Below are 12,826 nucleotides of genomic sequence, written 5' to 3'. Positions count from 1 at the left end.
TAGTCTCTCAAATAGCAATACACATTGTGCAATATACACACTCCAAATGCCCTTAAGGTTAAATTCCAAATATAGGTATTCTATGCTCACACATTGGGGATGGCGAAACAATCTCCTCAGTATTCTTTCTTCAAATACTCTCAATTGTTTCAAAACTTTTAGACCCTAAATTGCCACCGCATACAATAACATAGCCAGAATCTTTGCATTATAAATGGACAGAACTGCAGAGGAACAGTATTGATTATTTCATCCTATGAATACACTAAGTGCATTCACAGATGTGACGCATCTTGTTTTCAGGTCTGCCCAGTGAAGGTCCCATTTCATTTTGTCATCGCCAATGAGACCTAAATATTTATATGATGATACTTGCTCAAGAGGTTCAGCTCGTAGTGTCCATACATATTTCTTAGGTCAGTATTTCTTGGTAAAGACCATGATTTTACTCTTAGCAATGTTAATCAGTAGCCCATTAGTTTCCAAGTACGTAACTAAAGCATTCAACATCAATTGCAAGCTGACGGGTGTATAATCAAGGAGTAAGAGATTGTCTGCATAGGCAAGCCATCCTATAATCGAGTTCTTAATTTTTACAGGATTGGCTGCTATCAAAAGTCTTCATATTTCAGTAAAAACCTACGTTTTAGTGCAACTTTACTATTTTTCGACATTGTTGTATCTCATACAATTCATTGGAATGCAATGTCATTTTAGTGCTGCGTCTCAAAATGTCCACCTTTTAATCCCAAATTATCCTTCCAAGGAGCTTTTTAAAATCCGATATCATTAGCCTTAATATTGTGGACCTCGGCTCATACCAACTGCAATGTTGCTTTCTTTTGGATTTTGTCTGTCATAGAGTTGATGTTGTTTGTGTTTCACTGCTGCAGGAGAATTCCCAATCTTGGAGCTTCTAACAGAGGGTTCGCTCGTTGGCTTCCGACACAGTATGAAGACGGAAATTCTCTTCCCAAAGGATGGGACGAGAGAAGGAGATACAATGGATTCCCTCTTCCTTTGGTAGAGTGGGGTTGGCTGGGACTCCAGTGAGAGGGAAGATGGGGAGTACTGCTCTGACACAGGAGGGTGGTGCATTTATCAAAACAAAGAATACAGTTTTACTGCAGGAGGCTTTGTGCTCACATTCAGATTAGGGGGGGAGCTGTCCTCTTACTAGAGGAGATCAGCATTTCACTCTGCAAACCAACATGCACACAAAAGCAAGCATTTACCCACTGGCCACCTAGGGCATGGAACAACCTACCTCTTCACATCCACACTTTTTACCCTCGATCAGCACTTTCAGAAAGAGCCTCGAAACATACCTGTTTCCCCACACATAACCCCGCCCCTCCATCTCTTCTGCTGACACTTCTCTATCCTAATCTTCCTATCCTCAAACCATTTTGTAATTTCTGCTTCACCTCTCACCTTTCAACCTTTGAACTATGTAAGGCACTCAAAGATCCCATGGGTAGGGCCAGCGCTGCACAAATATTCAATTAAATAGATAAGAGGGTTGTGCTACTATCGTACGTAGGTAAACACGGCCATTACCAATTTCTGTGCTTTATTTCAGGCTCGAGCCGTATCAAACGAGATTGTCAGTTTTCCAACGAACGAAATCACACTGGACAATGAACGATCACTCGCCTTCATGCAGTTTGGCCAGTGGACTGACCATGACCTGGATCTTTCTCCGGAGACTCCAGCAAGAACCACCTTTGCTGAAGGCTTGGACTGTGACGAGACCTGTGTTCGAGAACTTCCATGCTTCCCCTTAAAGGTATTCTGCTGACTAATGTTTCTCGCATAACAGAACTAGCCTTGTCAGCAACTGACACTGCTCAAGGATTTGTACATAAAGTCATCCATTGTACCAGTCTGACAATTGATAATGAAAAGAGTGATCAGGTGATTGCTCTGTTAAGTTATACATTTGCAGTGACCCAGGCCAAGGTAAGGAGTCTCCTGACCCCCTCCTCCCCAAACCCTGCAATGCAATATTGCATAGGTGCTTAAAAGCACCATAGCGCACTCGGCGCGTGGTCCCTCTCCCCAGCCCACCCGCTTCCTGGTTCCCCTCTGCCCGCCTCCCAACACGCCCACTCCATCCGGATTGGTCCCCATACACCACTTCAAGGACATCCAAGGGCAGCCCTCTGCCCGGCAGCCCTGCGGCGAAGGACCCCGAGGCAAAGGACGGCCCCAAGATGTGTCTGCAGGTGTCCGCAGAGGACGCCAAGGAAGCCAGCAGCTAACAGACACCAACAAAAACTGTGAGTGTGACATGGGTGGGGAGTAGAGCAATCACTCTACTCCAGAAAACCCCTGTCACTCTATCTTACCTCCCTTATTAGCATGTCCACACCTAGATGGAATTGTGAATACTAGCATGTCCACGCTTAGAATTGTGAATACTAGCCTGCGTTGCATCTGGATAGAATTGTGAATGTTAGCATGTCCACACCTAGATAGAATTGTGAATGTTAGCATGTCCACACCTAGATAGAATTGTGAATACTAGCATGCCCACACTTAGACAGAATTGTGAATGTTGGCATGTCCACACTTAGATGGAGTTGTGAACACTGGCTTGCGTCGCATCTAGATGGAATTGTGGATGCTGGCATTTCCACACCTAGATAGAATTGTGAATACTAGCATGTCCACACTTAGATAGAATTGTAAGTATGGATCAATCGGAAGTATGGACACTAGCAGCTGCGCTAGTCATGTGGAGGGGGTGAGGAGCATGCTAGGTTATTAAGGGAGCGGGCGGAGGGGACAGCTAAATCCTCAAACGGCCTCGAATGCAAAAACGGGCACGTACCTCCTGAGGCTCAGGGTGTACAAGCATCCCGTCATGTAAGATTACACGATCCCAACCGGTCCACTCCAGGATAGAGATACAAACTAACCAATACCACTAACAATTTTGTTCTCTGCATACACCTCTCAAACTCCAAACCAAACACAACCACAAACCTCTAGCGCAGCAAACCGCACGAACCTCACTACACTGCAACAACAAAACAAAAAACACACATAGACTCGCACATCAGCACACGACGACTACCAGCCGCATACACCCCAGGCCCAGCCGACGGAACCACCGGGCTGAGGCTGCCAACAGCACATCACTGCAATCTTGCACTTTTCCAGCCTCCATCCACTAACCCACCCCTCCCTCCCTCTTTCAGAGCCGCCAGAGCGCCAGGGGACCACTCCGGTGGTGATAATGCGCGGTACAAATTACCTTTAACATTAACATTATGTTTTCCATTAAATGGGCCATGACTACCAGATAACGCGCTCTACAACATTATGGTGTCATCATATTTACCCTCCTACTAAATACTCTCCGGAGCTTTCATCTCTTTATCAGGTAGTACTTGTTTGTTTGTTTGTTTGTTTGTTTGTTTTATTCACTTATAATGCGCACCAGACCCGCAGGTAGCCGGGCGCAGCAGTACAGAAAATGCGAAGCTTAAGTTGCAGGGTGGGGTCATGGGATATATACACTGTACAAATACAAAATACAAAATATAGACTGCAAAATATTACAGGAAGGCAGCAGTTGCGATTTACATGCAGAATAAATACAAAATATGATCAAGACAGTCTATGTACAGGTACTGTATGGGCGAAATCTCGTTGGTCAGGTGGGCAAAGTGAGTGGGACCATAGGATCATGATGAAGTGTATATTCTAGGGTGGGGTGGGGGATAAGTGGGCGCCGATAGGCTATTCATTGGTAGTCCTTAGCAGATTGATGTAGTTAATTCTGAATTTGTGGAAGGGCTGTGCCTCGCGTAGAGGATTAGGCAATGAGTTCCATAATTGAGCTGCTTGCACCGAGAAGCTACTGCCCCCCGCCTTAGATAACCTGAATCTGGGAATGTTGAGGCTGTTGGCATTAGCAGTTCTGGCAGGGCGTAAATGATTTCTTTTAGTGAGTTTATTGCAGAGATAGCTAGGTGCTGCATTGTTCAGGGCTTTATGAACCAGGGAAGCTACTTTAAGGTGGATTTTGTTTTGGGAGGACAACCAATTGTGACATCACAGCAGTGGAGTACAGAATCCAAAATCATATGCCGTGGCATTTGAGTATGATAGGATAGGTTATTTATAATGCATTTAATGCCCAGAGGTTTCTAAGTGCGGACCCGGGGATCGAACCTGTGCTGCTCTGTGTTGTCTTGCTTCCAAGGCGAGCACGTTGCCACTGAGCTATCCTCCCAAGACAGTAATAGAATGCAGTATTTCAAAAACTAAATAACTGATAATATCTTCCAAGCACAGCTTTGTGAAGATATGTCTGGGCAGGTGAGGGACCTTTTCAGTATGTCACTCGAGGTGCCCTTTTCCTTGCAGCTGGGAACAGTCTGAGGCACCTGTGAGGTGCGTAAATCATAATGAACTCAGAAGAATGCAGTGAGGTGGTTAATAGTTGCAGATTATCACGTAGCAAGCAGTCCACAGGGAGCTGACAAACTACATTTCCTGCTGAAAACGTATTAGTCGCTCTTTCTTTTTCTTAATGTCAGGGAAAATTGGAGCAAAAAGGCAAGGAGGTTATAAGAATGTTGCTGAATACTGCAAGAGGGAGGTGACGGGCCTGAGGGGGGCAGCAAAAGCAGCCTGTAACATGTGTTTTGCTCACATTCAAAGCCCAAATTAAATGAGTATGTTTCTGTGAAATAAGGCTGCCAACATGGTGCAGCTGCTCGTAGAACGGCCAGAACCAATTCCACTCTAAAAAGTTGAAATACCTTGACACTGTCCCGCTTCCAAGCCATACACAACTATACAATTCCGCTCTATCATTAATGAGAAATGTTACCCTACTCTGCGTCCCCAAAGGTTTGGCAACTCAAACGCTGAAGGCAATGCTTGTTCAGGTTCCATGGACAGAGAAAAGCCAAACTGCTTCTATCTCTCGTGCCTGCTATCCACCCTGGATGTGCCTGCCTGCAGTGCAGACCTCCTCCTCCGATCTAATGGTGATGCAGCTCTCATTTTTAAATCAACCATTCTCATCGCATTTCATTTGTACTTCTAATTGTTGTTAAAATGTCACTATTTTTAATGTAAGGTTCATTGATTTTGGGTATTAACCAAGTTGACCGTGGCTGATTTGATCGTGGCCGATTTGACCAAATTTAGGGAAGGGGTTTTTACCGCAAATATATGTGGGGGGTGGCTGTGGGTTAATAAATAATATAGGGGGGCTTTGGGGTGGGGTGCAGGGGGTCTCCCCTGCATATATTTGCGGTAAAAACAATGCAATTTTATTTTTGTCAAATCGACCACAAGCAAATAAATTCAGTCAAACAACCACAATCCTTGTTTTTGGGCACTTGATTTTCAAACTTGTTTGTTTAGCACTTGAACAATCCCTTGGAGAATTGTGCACACATGAAAAACTATGTGCAAGATATACAAACTATTACACAGGGCTATCAGATCTTACATTTCAGTCTTATCCAAGGAGAACGAGTGTCAAAACCTTCACGTTATGCATTTCTTCCAGATCTGCACCTTAATAATCTTTATCATCCTCCCTGGTGGACTGTTAGTGAACTTAACGTCCTTTGGGTAGCGTATCATGCAGTGGATGGGAATCAGAGTAACTCTTACACCAAATAACTAAACCAACATAGGAAGATGGCAAAGTATTTCTGTTTCATTATCAGTTGTCTAAAACAGGGAGTTACAATCGACATCAACTGACGTCACACCAGCTCTCTTGAAGCATTTCATAAAGAATTGTACTTATATAGCAAAAATGTGTCATATGTGATGTCATACTATGTGGCAAATAAGAGAAACCTGCGGGGGGTTGTGATACGCTTATGGGGAACATCTAAGTATACTTTCTTTAAGGGGTTGGGTTGTGATTGGACATCTACTGTCAAGTGGACAACTTATGCCCACCTCTAGTAGAAGTCATCTTCAACATTACTAGGAACACAATGGCCCTCATTACAAGTCAGGCATTAAGGGTTTAACGGCGCCGTTGGCGCAGTTAACCCTTAACGCCTGATTCACACTTTAACGCCTGCTTTTTGCAGGAGTTAAAGTCCAAGGCACGTGTCACGCTCGTTTTTGTGACGTCACCAGCTCCTCTTTCTCTTATTTATCATATTCCTTCGACACACTCATCCATTAGATTATCATTTCTTCAGGAGAACATCTGATAGGGTTTTCTCAAGGGGTATCTTTTCTCGAGGATTCATCACGGAATGGTCACAACTGCTGGTATCAAGCATGGCACAATTTCCGGTTTCCAGTTTACAGGTTGAAGCGGGGGCGGGTCTTCCTGTAGAGGCATTCGGCTGCTCCTCTACACTAGCATCCGGGCAGGCAATCAGGAACCAGCCTTCTGGGTCTTAATTTCTGCAGTGGCCAATGATCCTGATGGCTCCCAGCATTCCACTTGTCACGCTGGGTGCTATCGCTGCCTGCCCTCACACCCACTGCTGTCTCCGCTCCCCTCTCACCAATGCCCATCTCATCTCGGCTGCTGCTGGCGTCTGCATAGCCCACCCCTGCACCCCATTGTACTTACTCCATAACACTAACCTTGCTGCCCCTCCGGAAGTTGAACGGAGAGAACAACTCCATATGGATACGTTCATCTTAAACAGTCCATAACAGACCAATCAAATCCCTAGCAACAATAGTCTATCGATATATAAATCATGCTGGCTTCACTTCAAAAGCGTGTCCCCATGCCTGCAACTCTCCGCCTTCAAAACACCAAATCATGCAGCCTCCAGGCTTAAGTCTTCAGATACATATTAAAATGTTGCAAGATCTTCCCTCTCTCTGCCTTTAGTAGCAAATACCTGATCTTCCAGAGCTTCACCTTTAATACTCTAGTCATACAACTGCCACAGGATCTGTGCCTTCACCTTCACATAGGATCATTTCTATGTCTCCACCCAAAAACACACCATGGTGTAACACCACTCCCCCCCCTAAAACTCAACGAAGGACCTTCCCGCCCACCACCCAGGGGTGTTGCTAGGCCTGGAAAGGATCTGGGGCTATGTTAATGTCGGGACTGTCGGGGCTCGGGGCAAGCTAGCCTTTTGGTTGTAGCCCCTGAGCTCTATCTGGGGCTATCACCAAAAGACCCGGGACTATAGTCCCCTCTTCCCCCCCTAGCAATGCCTATGGCACCACCTTTATTACACTAGCTATGCACCTCCCACAGGACCCCTGCCTTCACCTTCACATAGGATCACTCTACATTGCTCCCCAGAAACACACCAATAGAACCACCCTCATGGTATAACACACACCCCTAAAACTCAGAGAAGGACCTACCTGCCCACCACCTTTATTACACTAGCCATGCATCTCCGACAGGACCCCTGCCTTTACCTTCACACAAGTTCTCTCTACCTCTCTGCCCAAAGATTCACCCTCATGGTAATTTACGGTGCCGTAATTAGTGCCTTCCCCATCCCCATTATGCCCTATGGGGCAAAAATGGGAATGGGGAAGAGCAAATGATGAATGGGGAATTACCGCCCCACTCACCTTGGAATGGGGCGGTAATTCCGCCATCCAGCATGGCGGAATCCGGCATGGACCATGGTGCTAATAGCACCATGGTCCACCGCCTGACTTGTAATGAGGGCCAATATCTCATTGGTCCTCAAACTATAAGGCCCTTTGTTATATACCTTATACAATTGGTTGACACACTCCTGCCATTCTGGAACATTTGGCTAGCACGTGCGCTCATACCCGAGGTGCCAGGAGGTGGACTTGACTGTACCTCACCACCCAAATACCCCAATGTCTCTCATCACCCCTGCCTTCTGCCATGAAGATTGTCTTTAAACTTGGCCTTGCAGTGTATTCTCATCTCTGGGAATATAAGGGAGTGTGAGCACGTGCTATCATAGTTCTGGAACGGCATGTTCAACTCGATTTTCATTCTTGGCTCACGTGACAGGAGACCGTACTTTGGTACATTTTGCAGCATCTAATTGTCTTAAATTAATAAAACTTGGCACTCATGGTGTTCTTCCTTTGCACCTTAACAAGGGATAATTCAGCATCTCACGTTCGCTGCTAGATAGATAACCAGTCTTGGCTGACACCAGGCCAGACAGCCCTTCCAGCTTCATTCACAATCCCAGCTAATTCTTTGCTGCAACACAGCTTTCAGTCCCTCTTCTCCATGGGTTTGAACTTACTAAATATGTGACACCGATGTCTAGTTTCTTTATTATGGGTCTCCACCTGCAGTCTATTCATTGCATACAGCCAGCTTCTATGATCACTTAGTCTACTTGCGTTACTGCATCTGTACAGTTATTGAACCACTTGCATTTTCTGCAGTGCTCTTCACATGTGCAATTATCTTTTTGCATACAAACGTTCACTCGATTCTTTATTTCGTCATCAGTTTCTATAAGGTCCACGTATCTTCTTTAGCTTATCTTCTCAGTGTGTCACGCTCGTTTTTGTGACGTCACCAGCTCCTCTTTCTCTTATTTTTCATATTCCTTCGACGCACTCATCCATTAGATTATCATTTCTTCAGGAGAACATCTGATAGCGTTTTCTCAAGGGGTATCTTTTCTCGAGGATTCATCACGGAATGGTCACAACTGCTGGTGTCAAGCATGGCACAATTTCCGGTTTCCAGTATACAGGTTGAAGGGGGGGCGGGTCTTCCTGTAGAGGCATTCGGCTGCTCCTCTACACTAGCATCCGGGCAGCCAATCAGGAACCAGCCTTCTGGGTCTTAATTGCTACTGTGGCCAATGATCCTGATGGCTCCCAGGATTCCACCTGTCACGCTTGGTGCTATCGCTGCCTGCCCTCACACCCACTGCTGTCTCCGCTCCCCTCTCACCAATGCCCATCTCATCTCGGCTGCTGCTGGCTTCTGTATAGCCCACCCCTGGACCCCATTGTACTTACTCCATAACACTAACCTTGCTGCCCCTCTGGAAGTTGAACGGAGAGAACAACTCCATATGGATACGTTCATCTTAAACAGTCCATAACAGACAAATCAAATCCCTAGCAACAATAGTCTATCGATATATAAATCATGCTGGCTTCACTTCAAAAGCGTGTCCCCATGCCTGCAACTCTCCGCCTTCAAAACACCAATCATGCAGCCTCCAGGCTTAAGTCTTCAGATACATATTAAAATGTTGCAAGATCTTCCCTCTCTCTGCCTTTAGTAGCAAATACCTGATCTTCCAGAGCTTCACCTTTAATACTCTAGTCATACAACTGCCACAGGATCTGTGCCATCACCTTCACATAGGATCATTTCTATGTCTCCACCCAAAAACACACCATGGTGTAACACCACTCCCCCCCCTAAAACTCAACGAAGGGCCTTCCCGCCCACCACCCAGGGGTGTTGCTAGGCCTGGAAAAGATCTGGGGCTATGTTAATGTCGGGACTGTCGGGGCTCGGGGCAAGCTAGCCTTTTGGTTGTAGCCCCTGAGCGCTATCTGGGGCTATCACCAAAAGACCCGGGACTATAGTCCCCTCTTCCCCCCCTAGCAATGCCTATGGCACCACCTTTATTACACTAGCTATGCACCTCCCACAGGACCCCTGCCTTCACCTTCACATAGGATCACTCTACATTGCTCTCCAGAAACACACCAATAGAACCACCCTCATGGTATAACACACACACACCTAAAACTCAGAGAAGGACCTACCTGCCCACCACCTTTATTACACTAGCCATGCATCTCCGACAGGACCCCTGCCTTTACCTTCACACAAGTTCTCTCTACCTCTCTGCCCAAAGATTCACCCTCATGGTAATTTACGGTGCCGTAATTAGTGCCTTCCCCATCCCCATTATGTCCTATGGGGCAAAAATGGGAATGGGGAAGAGCAAATGAAGAATGGGGAATTACCCCCCACTCACCTTGGAATGGGGCGGTAATTCCGCCATCCAGCATGGCGGAATCCGGCATGGACCATGGTGCTAATAGCACCATGGTCCACCGCCTGACTTGTAATGAGGGCCAATATCTCATTGGTCCTCAAACTATAAGGCCCTTTATTATATGCCTTATACAATTGGTTGACACACTCCTGCCAGTCTGGAACATTTGGCTAGCACGTACGCTCATACCCGAGGTGCCAGGAGGTGGACTTGACTGTACCTCACCACCCAAATACCCCAATGTCTCTCATCACCCCTGCCTTCTGCCATGAAGATTGTCTTTAAACTTGGCCTTGCAGTGTATTCTCATCTCTGGGAATATAAGGGAGTGTGAGCACGTGCTATCATAGTTCTGGAACGGCATGTTCAACTCGATTTTCATTCTTGGCTCACGTGACAGGAGACCGTACTTTGGTACATTTTGCAGCATCTAATTGTCTTAAATTAATAAAACTTGGCACTCATGGTGTTCTTCCTTTGCACCTTAACAAGGGATAATTCAGCATCTCACGTTCGCTGCTAGATAGATAACCAGTCTTGGCTGACACCAGGCCAGACAGCCCTTCCAGCTTCATTCACAATCCCAGCTAATTCTTTGCTGCAACACAGCTTTCAGTCCCTCTTCTCCATGAGTTTGAACTTACTAAATATGTGACACCGATGTCCAGTTTCTTTATTATGGGTCTCCACCTGCAGTCTATTCATTGCATACAGCCAGCTTCTATGATCACTTAGTCTCCTTGCGTTACTGCATCTGTACAGTTATTGAACGACTTGCATTTTCTGCAGTGCTCTTCACATGTGCAATTATCTTTTTGCATACAAACGTTCACTCGATTCTTTATTTCGTCATCAGTTTTTATGAGGTCCACGTATCTTCTTTAGCTTATCTTCTCAGTGTGTCACGCTCGTTTTTGTGACGTCACCAGCTCCTCTTTCTCTTATTTGTCATATTCCTTCGACGCACTCATCCATTAGATTATCATTTCTTCAGGAGAACATCTGATAGGGTTTTCTCAAGGGGTATCTTTTCTCGAGGATTCATCACGGAATGGTCACAACTGCTGGTGTCAAGCATGGCACAATTTCCGGTTTCCAGTATACAGGCTGAAGGGGGGGCGGGTCTTCCTGTAGAGGCATTTGGCTGCTCCTCTACACTAGCATCCGGGCAGCCAATCAGGAACCAGCCTTCTGGGTCTTAATTTCTGCTGTGGCCAATGATCCTGATGGCTCCCAGGATTCCACCTGTCACGCTGGGTGCTATCGCTGCCTGCCCTCACACCCACTGCTGTCTCCGCTCCCCTCTCACCAATGCCCATCTCATCTCGGCTGCTGCTGGCGTCTGCATAGCCCACCCCTGCACCCCATTGTACTTACTCCATAACACTAACCTTGCTGCCCCTCTGGAAGTTGAACGGAGAGAACAACTCCATATGGATACGTTCATCTTAAACAGTCCATAACAGACAAATCAAATCCCTAGCAACAATAGTCTATCGATATTTAAATCATGCTGGCTTCACTTCAAAAGCGTGTCCCCATGCCTGCAACTCTCCGCCTTCAAAACACCAATCATGCAGCCTCCAGGCTTAAGTCTTCAGATACATATTAAAATGTTGCAAGATCTTCCCTCTCTCTGCCTTTAGTAGCAAATACCTGATCTTCCAGAGCTTCACCTTTAATACTCTAGTCATACAACTGCCACAGGATCTGTGCCTTCACCTTCACATAGGATCATTTCTATGTCTCCACCCAAAAACACACCATGGTGTAACACCACTCCCCCCCCTAAAACTCAACGAAGGACCTTCCCGCCCACCACCCAGGGGTGTTGCTAGGCCTGGAAAAGATCTGGGGCTATGTTAATGTCGGGACTGTCGGGGCTCGGGGCAAGCTAGCCTTTTGGTTCTAGCCCCTGAGCTCTATCTGGGGCTATCACCAAAAGACCCGGGACTATAGTCCCCTCTTCCCCCCCTAGCAATGCCTATGGCACCACCTTTATTACACTAGCTATGCACCTCCCACAGGACCCCTGCCTTCACCTTCACATAGGATCACTCTACATTGCTCCCCAGAAACACACCAATAGAACCACCCTCATGGTATAACACACACCCCTAAAACTCAGAGAAGGACCTACCTGCCCACCACCTTTATTACACTAGCCATGCATCTCCGAAAGGACCCCTGCCTTTACCTTCACACAAGTTCTCTCTACCTCTCTGCCCAAAGATTCACCCTCATGGTGTAACACCACTCCCCCCTAAAACTCAGAGAAGAACCTTCCTGCCCACCACCTTTATTACACTAGCTATGCACCTCCCGCAGGACCCCTGCCTTTACCTTCACACAAGATCACTCTACATCTCTCCCCAGAAACAGACCAATAGAACCACCCTCATGGTATAACACTCCCCTCTAAAACTCAGAGAAGGACCTTCCTGCCCACCACCTTTATTACACTAGCCATGCACCTCCCGCAGGACCCCTGCCTTTACCTTCACATAAGATCTCTCTACCTCTCTGCCCAGAAAATCAAAATCACCCTCATGGTGTAACACCACTCCCACCTAAAACTCAGAGAAGGACCTTCGTGCCTCCCACGTTTATTACACTTGCTATGCGCCTCCCACAGGACCCCTGCCTTTACCTTCACGCAAGATCTCTCTACCTCGCTGCCCAGAAACACACCAATAGAATCACCCTTATGGTATATCACTTCCTCCTAAAACTCAGTGAAGGACCCTCCCGCCCACCACCTTTACTATGCAAGCCACAAGACTCCTGCCTTCACCTTCACATAGGATACCTTTACACCTCCACCACAGGAACCCACCAATAGAATTGCCATCATAGTGTATAAATACTTC

General features: G+C 46.5%; 1 protein-coding gene across 2 annotated transcripts in view; it reads left to right on the top strand.

Annotated features, from left to right (window-relative positions):
- LOC138488100 (myeloperoxidase-like) overlaps positions 1–12,826 on the top strand; it is a 103,376-nt gene that overhangs the window by 58,843 nt on the left and 31,707 nt on the right. For both annotated transcript variants that reach the window (XM_069614855.1, XM_069614856.1), the window contains 2 exons: positions 894–1,023; positions 1,583–1,789. In XM_069614855.1, coding sequence (XP_069470956.1) covers positions 894–1,023; positions 1,583–1,789 — 337 coding nt within the window. The remainder of the gene's footprint in view (positions 1–893; positions 1,024–1,582; positions 1,790–12,826) is intronic.

The sequence above is a fragment of the Ambystoma mexicanum genome, chromosome 9, assembly GCF_040938575.1.
Source record: "Ambystoma mexicanum isolate Mex_15411 chromosome 9, UKY_AmexF1_1, whole genome shotgun sequence".
Classification (NCBI taxonomy): domain Eukaryota; kingdom Metazoa; phylum Chordata; class Amphibia; order Caudata; family Ambystomatidae; genus Ambystoma; species Ambystoma mexicanum.
This window is presented reverse-complemented; position numbering and strand designations above follow the sequence as displayed.